Source organism: Antrostomus carolinensis, unplaced genomic scaffold (assembly GCF_000700745.2).
Source record: "Antrostomus carolinensis isolate BGI_N321 unplaced genomic scaffold, ASM70074v2 scaffold1397, whole genome shotgun sequence".
NCBI lineage: Eukaryota > Metazoa > Chordata > Aves > Caprimulgiformes > Caprimulgidae > Antrostomus > Antrostomus carolinensis.
The window spans coordinates 1-10,820 of record NW_010329300.1 but is presented as its reverse complement, the minus strand read 5'-3'; the positions used below and the strand labels follow the sequence as shown (position 1 = coordinate 10,820).

The window sequence follows — 10,820 nt, the reverse complement described above, 5'->3', positions numbered from 1 at the left end:
GCCAGACAGGATCCATCCAAGAGTACTGAGGAAATTGTCAGAGGAACTTGCCAAATCACTCTCCATCATTTATCAACAGTTGTTGACAATCAGGGGAGGTCCCAGAAGACTGGAGGCTTGCTAATTTGGTGCCCATCTACAAGAAGGGCCGAAAGGAGGATGTGGTGGTATCAGCCACACGGGAAGATGTCAGGGTTTTTTAATAATGTTAATGCTGACTTCAGGTTAGGAGGTCCTGCCTTAAAAGCTTTGGAGTATATCTGGACTCTTAAGATCAGCACATTGGCCCAGGATATGTTTTGGGTTGTTGCAGACATTTCTTTGGCTTCTCAGATCCTGATATTGAGTTCTTGCACTGCATTCTCCTATCCAGGGAGGCAAGTTCTGTGTATATTGGTCCTTCAGACCTCTCTGAAACATTTTAGTGGATCCATTCACAACTTCATATTTCGTAAGTTATAGAAAACTAGTTAGGTTCTGAACGCGCTTCAGATCCAAAATCCTGGGGCAAGTGGATTCTTTCTTAACTTGAATTTACTCACATTTTTACATTCTCATAGAGCCTGTGAGAAAGGTACATATAAGTTGCCCAGTGGCTTGTTGTCCAGGTACTTATATTTTGATGATTTTTTTTATTTTTTTTGTATTTTTTTTTGTATTTTATTTTGTATTTTGTTGTCCAGGTACTTATATTTTGATGATTTTTTTTTTTGTATTATTTTTTTGTATTTTATTTTGTATTTTGTCAATAGGCAACTTCTGGACACTTCTTGGACAAACAGTTACATTTAAAATGTAAACACTGTGAATTTTAGTGCTATGGACATTAAATATATTTAAATACAACCAAGAAAATGGGTCCAAGTTGGCATTTTCAAGATATTTTCTCGTATGTTTGTAGTTACAAAGAACTCTTGTTGTTGATAGGCTAAAATGATGAAAACTGTATGCACTTTTACTACTAAAAGGAATGTCTGGATTTTTAAAAGATATTTATGAGACAGAGAATACAATGTGGTTGTCAATTAATTGTCATCTTTCTTCCTCCAAAACCTCTCTTGGGTATAAGTTGTTTTACATTGTCCAGCAAGTGACCTGCAGGCTTGTTATTTCAAGGCATGCTTGACTTTGTTATGTCTGCTGCTTATGTTGGGCAAAGCATGAACATGCTGTTTTTCAAGGACACTGTGCTGTTTTTTTTTTTTTTTTTTTTTCTTTTTAACAGGGGGAAAAAAAAGTAATTGTTCCCTTCCTATGTTTTTCCATGGTTTTGATTTTTTTTACTTGTCTTCAGACATTATGATGATGGTGATCTTTTTTGGCCAGCTACATCATTTTATCAGATTGTGTCAAGGAAATATGTACTCTTCGGAGTTGTTCTCCCTTCTTTTTTGAATGAAATGTTTTCATCAGTAAATTTAGAAGAGATTGAGAAGATGTATGTTACTTATGATTCATTGTAAGTTAATTACATTATGTGGTAGTTCAGCTTCATTTGATAATAGTTCTTGTTTAGATGATTAAATCTTGTTCTCGCAACTTGATAGATTAAAATTGTTAGCACACAACAGTAAGTGTGGTAATGTGTTTATGTATATTTCTATCGTTATAATAGTACTTTCCTAATTATTGAAACAAATTATTATTTTTCAGATATTATTGTCTAGAGCAGAGCCTCTCTAGTTAACTAATCTACTTTCTGATTTAATTATTCTAAAAGAAAAGTGAAACTAGTTGTCCACTGTAGCAAGTCCAAGCCATTCCTCAAGTCAGGGTTGCAAACATAACGTTTTACTAGGTCCTTCCCAAGATCTGTAGGACAGGTGGATTAAGGGAAAAAAAGAGATTAGCACAAAGGTGCTATTTGACCAGTCTTTGTAGCCTTTATGAGACTTTTTCATAATGAAGTTTGCTTGTGCATTTTGCTTTTAGGAAAGCATTTAGTTTTGCATATGTTTGTTGCAAGACTTCTCTGTGCAAATTTCTTATTTTCCTTCAATGTGTCCCTTTAGTGATTTAAAAATTGAGCATTTGTTCTAAGCTGGTTCTCTCTTCTCTTTAAAGATATTAGCAGGAGTCAAATTGTTTCATTATTGAAAACTTAGACAACTAATTTTTTTAACCTAAATTTCTAAATGTTAGAGGATTAAATTTATGTAAAATCAATCTGTCTCTTTGTCATACCTGATTCCTTTAGATAACTGTTACTGGTAACTCTACTGATTAGAGTAGTGATAATTAAAGTGATTTTACCCCTCTCCTCTTTCAAAATTCTAGTGTCTCTCCAGTTATCAGTGAATAAAATAGCCAAATACAAAAAAATGTATTTTACAAACCATGATGCAGAAGAAAGCATAAATCAAAACGTGGGTACCTTAGAAATTAAAGTAACAGCCATTTGTCAAGTCTTTTTGGCAGTGGGATGTTATCCTGTGTTTTTGGACTTCAGGGCTGAGCCAGTATCAGTATACTAAAATGTGTGTGCTTTATCTTCAAATAGGCTAACCGACCTCCAGCAAAGCTCAATCTCTTAACCTGCCAAGTGAAAACAAACCCAGAGGAGAAAAAATGTTTTGACCTCATATCACGTAGGTTTGTTGTTTAGGTCTTTTTACTTGCAATTAATATCAAAGGGTTTTGCATTATTTCTGTAGATGTGTCGATAATCCACTTAACCATTTTCACAATTGTAGAATCCTTCTCTTTACAAAATGCCCTTCCTATGACAGTTTGCCATTTCACTTATTTTAGCATAATGCAACTAACTGTACCTGTTTCTTTGGAAAACCACTTGTTTTTAAAATGATCTTTACTCCTTCATTCTTGTCCAGTGAAACTATTACAATTCTCTATCATTTTGTGCTGCCTTACAACAGAATAACAATATTTATGTTTTATATTGAAATATATTTTGCTATTAGCAAAATATATTTCAATATAAATATATACTATAAATATATTTCAGTATATATTGCTAGCTTTATATTGAAAATGTCATAGCTGATCATCTTGAAAAGTCTTTTGTACAAGATTAGAAGGAGCTTTTAAAACATGAAAAAACTTAAAATTTAAGCATAGTGGTTGCATTGTAACTGTGAAGAAAATACTGAAAACATTTTTAGTTTTTTTTATCTTGTAATAGATATAAAGGTGAGATAAAGAGTCTTCATATTAAAAACACCAAAACTGAGTAATTTTGGGAACTGAATGGGATGATACAAAATTGCATAGTAGAACGTTTCCTTTGTTTTCTCACTGGGACATTTTATTGTATTTGTGGGCTGAATAAAAATACATTACTGAAACATATATCTCATATTTTGGGGAGAAGAATATAAATCTATTCCTCATTTGTTTCTTTGTCAGAGCATAAAGTTATTTTCTATTTATAAATGTAAGATATGCTACTTACATTAGTAGACTAGTACTCATGTGTGCAATATACAGCTTCTCCATTTCTGCACAAGCAAGTGGTCTTCCCTGTTTATTTTTGCATTTTCTTTCTTTGTTGATTCTTGTGTCACATTTTGTCCAATATCAGCTTATCACAACATTATCATTTATCCCATCATACATATGACAAGGCATAACGGGCCTCAGTCTTCTCCGGATCACTTTTTAACTTTGTTTTACTATAGAGTTTTAAAACATTCCTTGTTTTTTAAAAAAATGCAAATTGCTGTATCATAGCAAGATAAAAACCTCTTATTCTTTGGCTGGCACTTTCCTTTCTGTCCTTTCATGTATCCTCTATCTCTTAACATTTTCCGTGTTTGAAAGTATCTTCTAATACCTTTTTACTTGAGTATTTTTCAAACTTTAGGAATTTTCAGCCTAGAATATCTTTCTACCAGTAGCTTTACCTCTGTTCTTCTCATCAACTATACTAATTTTAAGTCCAGCTCAATCACCAAACTGTATCAACTCTCAATTGTTTCATAGTTTTAAAACATATCATGCTTTTTTCTTTAATAGTAAGTACACTGTGATAACAGTGCTTAGAATTATGGAAGTAGTAATAAATGAAAATTTTTTAGCTTGATTTAATTGAAATAGCTTGGGGCTTATCCTGATTGTAGTTTGTGTCTGTCAAATATGTTTTGTAATTATTTATTACTTTTGTTTTAAGAGTTCATTTGGAACCTTCACGTCTTTCTTATATACACAGATAAACTCAGATATGGACTCTGTATTTTAGTCACACGCACCACCACCACCCAGCACTTTAGACTTGTGATTACTGAGGTTATATCTGGAACTATAAAAAAAAATTACTATACTCTCCTGCTGCTTATGTGATAGAAGCAGAGCACTGAGGAAAACAGTTTCTGTTTAAAGAGCAACAAGCCACCATAGGTATAAACATGGATTAACTATAGGTAGTATGAGTGAAAGCTGCCAAATAGACTTTTTGCCTGTCAACACTCCAGCAATGAGACTAGAGACCTCAGGAGACATGCATTAATTAATTCTAGATTTTTCTGAGAGATTTCTGCAAAATCAGTTTTTCAATCATTTTTTTTAATCAGTATATGAATTATTTATTGTGCAGACGACAGGACGTACCACTTTCAAGCAGAGGATGAACAGGAATGTCAAATGTGAGTTACTTTGGTAATTTTATTTCTCATACTGGTGTTCAACTGAGACGTTACCTTGAACTTTAGAAGTGCTGAAACATCTAATAGCAAAATATTACTGCCATTTTAGATGGACATCTGTGCTACAAAACAGCAAAGAGGAAGCTTTAAATAATGCATTCAAAGGAGATGATAACACAGGAGAAAATAATATTGTCCAGGAACTGACAAAAGAAATTATATCTGAAGTCCAGAGGATGACTGGAAATGATGTGTGTTGTGACTGTGGAGCACAAGGTGATTCTATTAAGCATATTTCTAGATGGTAAAAATTCTTCGTCTCACGAGAGTATTTAAACTGATGTTGTATGCTTTCGCTTTTACTCCTTATCTCACAAAGATTGTACACATAGTAGAATATGCTGATAATGTAATTGCACTGCTTTTGTAAGGTTGGTTTGCTATGCGCAGGTTGTCAATGGGGAGAAAAGTTACGAAGCAGCTTATTTTTCTCCCATGTATTTTGCTAATCCTAACTTTTGCTTATGTAAATCAATTGAACTTATTGTATGAGCCCATATTTTATGTAAGAGTTTGGTAAAACTGGACAGCAGTAAGTTACTTCAAGCATTTCCCTAATATACCCTTTTTTAAAAAAAAAACCCCAGCCTTTTAATGTTTGACTTCGAGAGTGAGCCAGGGAATATGCCTGAGACTGCTCATTTGGCAGAGGATGCCCCTGCTCACTATGGTTTGCAGTGTTGGTTTTTTTGATCGATGATTTTCTACTTAAAGCCTCTTCAAATTATTTTTTAAATCCTGCTGTTTCCTCTGTTCTTTTATGCTACAGAGGCACTTCAGGACTTAGATTTTTTTTTTTTTTTTTTTTTTTTAAATAGAAACTGTAGCTGAAGGCATCAGATGTGAAGGTGTATGCACTTTAGAAATCAACAGTAACTTCCAGCAATAGATTCTGCAGAAAACTATGGGAGGAGTCACTGCTGATGTCTTTAAAGAAGAATATTCTAAATAGCTACTACCAAACCTTTATCAAATAAATGAATTTCTAAACTGTCTAAATCTTTGGAAATTAATTATTTATCTGGAAGATGAGGAAATGTTATAGCAGGAATTTAGGAATGCAAAATACCAGGAGAAAAGACAAGCAAGGGTAATGAAAGGAGAGATTATCTTGGAAATAGTTGAGTGAGAATCCATTGTTGTGTGGTGCTGTGTGTGTACTTCAGAATCACTGCTACTTCACTTAGTCTAGAGTCTATACTTGAAATAAAGAAAGAAATAGATAAAGCAACCTGTAGGCATTGTCGCTTCAGTTTGAACTGCACCCATAACCTCAGTTGAGAATGTGACACCATTATATTGTTGGTAGAAGAATGCACTTCCTGAAAGCCCTGTAGGGAATGACAAACTGGACTGTTTGAGCAGCTCCCTTGGAGGGCAATGTCATGTACAAAAAAAAAAAAATTAAATTAATCTCCACTTCTTTAGCCACTAAAAAAACCTGGTTTGTGTTTCCCAATAGAGTAAATGTAAAGACATAAATATAAAAACCTGGTAATTAATGTACAGGAGTCTTATTTTACAGAATTTCATTTTCATATACTACATTTTCTAGAATGAAATAATTACCTGAATAAATTTTAATTCTGTGGGTACTTTCTTTTTCAGATCCTACCTGGCTTTCAACAAATTTGGGAATTCTGACTTGCATTGAATGCTCAGGAATCCATAGAGAACTTGGTGTTCACTATTCCAGAATGCAATCACTTACATTAGATGTGCTGGGAACATCTGAACTTTTGGTAATCAAATTGCTTTTATTAACTTCAAAATAGTACCATAAAATACTTACAACCCGAGTATATATTTTTATCACAACATATCAACAACGATATGTTGTTGCAGTCTTGAAAGTTGCCTCTGGATAAACATAATTTAAGAAAGCTTAATTCTTCAAGTTTGAGGGAACCTCCTGGAACATAGTGTCTTAGTGTGAACTTTTTCTGATCTTAGAATTCAAATTTGTAGCGGCTTCATATTTTTTTGTAATTCCAAGTCTTTTTACCCTTGGTTGCTTTTTAAAAGAACACAGCTGTTTGACATATGAATGTGTCTCTCAGATTAAAAATTGAAGGACTTCAAAATACTTACCCATTAATTATTTATCATTATTTTAGAAGGGAACTTTAATCCTCAAAGGAAGAAAATGTATTCAGCTTTGCTACACAAAGATGTTACCATGTATCAGCTGCTCTGTGACAGTTCCTATGTGTGTTCATATCCACCACAAAGTATTTTGCATTTATTGTATGAACTGGTGTCTTGATGGATTATTCTGCAGTTACTTGTTTATGTATTAAACTGCAGCTACAGACTGATAACCAGAAAGGTACCTCATCTGTTCATGATCACAGACACAGTAGCAGAACTAGGAATCAGAAACAAAAAGTCCCAACTGCCATTTTCCATTGTCCTTGCATTAGTATGTGTGTGGCCAATAACTGAACATGTTTATTAAGTGAGCTGTGGGTTATTTTTTTCCTAACAGCTTGCAAAGAATATTGGGAATGCTGCATTTAATGAGATTATGGAATTCTGTCTGCCAGTTGATGAGATGGTCAAACCTAACCCAAACAGCGATATGTAAGTAAAGAGACACTACTCTGAAAAAGGCAGGCATTTAATTTAGTGTTGCTCATCGGGTTGTGCCATTATGGTTTGCAACAGCAGGCCATGCAAGGTATATAATGTCTTAGGTATAGCCTTATAGCCAAGGAGTAAACCTTTTTTCTGGTGCTTTGCATGTCTGCTTTATGGAACTTTATCTGATTGTACCTTCCCTAATAGGAGGAATTATTTTACCAAGTCTCTGAATCATGATTTGTGGGACAGAAACAAATTAAACATGACTTGTTGGGAATTTTAAAGACACACAAGGGTAGGGATTAAAAACAAAACTATTAATTTTGTGCTGTTTAAACACAAAATAGAAATTGGAATAAGGTACACATTTTACCTGAAAGATACTGAACACCTAGTGTTTACAAACTACATCTGGGACTTAAGGCCATAACTATGTGGAATAAAGACAGAACATTTAATTGAATTCCTCGAAAACACTGAACTGTGATGGCAGAGACACAGCAAGGACAGCTGCCTACTTGGCTGGATGCTAATCCATTGTAAAAGAGCTAGTAAATGATACAGAAACAAACCCAGAAGAATTTACTTTGGATTAAGCTGATTTTAGATTATCTGTACTTTCACCTTTCTGACAGAATCAACATTAAGCCAGGCAGTTTAAATTATTTTTGACTACTACTATGAGTAATAATACAGAATATTCATATTAATAATTAAAATTACTAATAATTTTACTGAATGCTAAATCAATAGCATAAGAAGACTTTTTTAAAAATGTTATTTTAAAAAATAATTTGATACATCTACATACCAAATTTGGGGTTTTTTAATGAAATGAGAACCTGAAGACAAGCACTTTTTAAAAACTAGGAAGGAATACTGTCATGTGCTTTAGGGACAAGAGCTATCCATTGATTCAACTCATTATTATTTGGAATTTTTTTTTTTCTTTTGCTAATTATGTAGTATCTAGATGATAAAATATGGCTTTGCTAAATGTCTTCTGTGCAATGTTGTGTACATCCCAAGAGCTAGTAAGGAGTTATGCCTTTGGGAGGTGTGCAAGCTCCTGTCTGCTGTGGTGGGAAGAGGAGTAGTCATTTGTTAGTTGGGTGTCAATAGCAAAAGACAAAACAACTCGGGCTGATTCAAGTGTGATAACTTTTCACCTCGGTTTCGAGGTGAAACTAAAAACTCCACTACATCCTGGCTGTTAGAGTTGTGGTGAAGAGCTGCTTTACAGGACGTGCTCAGTGCTGTGAATACAGATCTAAGGCCTGGCTAGTCTGTGCAGAGGTACAAGACAGGTTTTTGTGTCCCATGCCTTCCGTCCCTTTTCAGCATGTACAGGAGTACAAGTCAACGTAAACCTGCCAGGCTGCTGTTAGCAAACCAGCTCTATGAAGCTTTGATGTATCTCCTGTACAGAGTTGGGCAATCTTCATCTCAACTTCACACCAGAGTTCAGAGGGGGAAATTCATGGTCTGTCTTCATATTGGATATTTAATTCATCTTCTGTAGCTACCTTTCATACTGGAAATACAAGACTGCATGTCTTACATGCATATTTAAAAAGAAAAATTATCATAATAAATGAGAAATAGTCTTTCCCAGATTTTATTTCAAATGACTTGCATGTATTTATGGAAATTATAATATGTATCTTCTGCTAAAAGTTACAGAAGTAAATTATATTCAATTTCAGGAATGCAAGAAAAGATTATATTACTGCCAAGTATATTGAGAGAAAATATGCAAGGAAAAAGTATGCTGACAATGCAGCTAAATTACATGCTCTTTGTGAAGCAGTGAAATCAAGAGACATTCTTGGATTAGTCCAAGTATATGCTGACGGTGTGGATCTCACAGAAAAAATTCCACTGGCCAATGGCCATGTAAGTGTTGTCTATTTTATTAGACAAATTATTATAAGTGCAATACGATTTCATTAATTAAAAAGGACTATTATTCTTATTCGAAAATAAGATTTGAGACATTGCTCTGAACACTCATCCTTTTAATGATGTAATTTAACAATAACAAAAGAAGGTATTAGATAGTTTAATCTAAAGTTGTTTCCAAATACTATAATAATTAAAATGTATTAAAACATTAAATCAGTCAATAATTATTAATTTTCAACTGATTTGTTTGTTTATTTTAAAGGAACGAAAGCGAAGCAATAAAAGTCTTCACAAGAGATATTTTAATGGTAGCATGTTTTAATATTTTGAAATTCAGTGTTTTAATTGATCTAATTTATGTCTTAATAAAATTTCTGCTTCTCTGTAGATCGGTTTAAATGTGTTCTTATGTTTTATTCTTAGGAGCAAGACGAAACAGCACTTCACCTTGCTGTTAGGTCAGTTGATCGAACATCCCTTCATATAGTTGACTTTTTGGTGCAGAACAGGTAAGTGTATCTAAAACTATTAAAATATTACTGATAGCTGCTTTTATGTTAAATAATACAAATACTAAATTAACACAAGTACTAAAACTAATTCTGTTATTTACAAATGTAATTTTATTCTTTGAAAATCTTGTAATGAGAGAGGTTTATTAATATAGGGTAGGAAACACAGTTTAATCAGCTTTCTTCTTTCTTGTACTCCCAATAGTGGCAATCTAGATAAGCAGACATGTAAAGGTAGCACAGCCCTGCATTACTGCTGTCTGACGGACAACGTTGAGTGCCTCAAACTGCTGCTGAGAGGGAAGGCTTCTATTGAAATAGGTAAAAACATAGCGGGTACTTCAATTTCATGTTTGTCACTGCTTCAGAGAAGAAACCGTGAAGGTGTAGTAAGTGCTCCTCAATTGTTTATCATAATTCTGTGAATGTAATCTTAATTATTAAAAAAAATCAATATGCACTGTTTATTATAAGTTTAAAATTGGCTTATACATCACACTAGGTTCTTTTAACAAATTTGGATAAGCAAGTATCAAGATTTTTAACTGATATCTTGTTGCCTAGTTATATGCTGCCATCTCATAGCTATCATTCCATATATATGGCATGTTGAGTTGGTACTGCTTCTCATGTTCAGAGGGTTGGTATGAGTTGGACCTACATATGAAGGAAAGAGATTAATTTTAGAGTGTGTTGGTTTAGTACTTCACTATGTACCTGCAGGTATGTCTTTATCTTTAGTAATGGACATGTTAATAGTGATGCCTATCATCATAACTTTCTTTTCTTGCTGTAATATAGCTAATGAATCGGGAGAGACACCACTTGATATAGCTAAACGTTTAAAACATACTCACTGTGAAGAGTTGGTAAGTGTTGCATCTTTCTGTATGTTTGTGCATTTCTAAAGAGAATTATGTCTGACTATTTAAGAGTTTACAGTTGAATATTCAACTAATATATTCCAGATGGAATAGTTGCATGCTTAGAAATAGTTATATGCTTATATCAAGTTACATGCTTTTAAGAAGAAAACTATATTTTTTTAGCTGCTTTGGAAATACTAAACTTCTTGTGGCCAGGGGATGATTCTGTTTGAGCAGTGAGTCCCAGATCCACAAGTAGGATCCCCTCAGGAAGTTTGCAGATGACACCAAGC

General features: G+C 33.6%; 1 protein-coding gene across 1 annotated transcript; it reads left to right on the top strand.

Moving 5' to 3' along the window:
* Positions 1-2,500: 2,500 nt before the first annotated feature.
* Positions 2,501-10,530, top strand: LOC104528469 (arf-GAP with SH3 domain, ANK repeat and PH domain-containing protein 2-like; the record flags this gene model as incomplete). Its single annotated transcript, XM_010172490.2, has 9 exons — positions 2,501-2,588; positions 4,553-4,601; positions 4,711-4,877; positions 6,270-6,403; positions 7,150-7,244; positions 8,951-9,140; positions 9,573-9,658; positions 9,867-9,997; positions 10,463-10,530. Coding segments are annotated over 9 exons (1,008 nt in total), but the record flags the coding sequence as incomplete, so codon positions are not given.
* Positions 10,531-10,820: the final 290 nt, after the last annotated feature.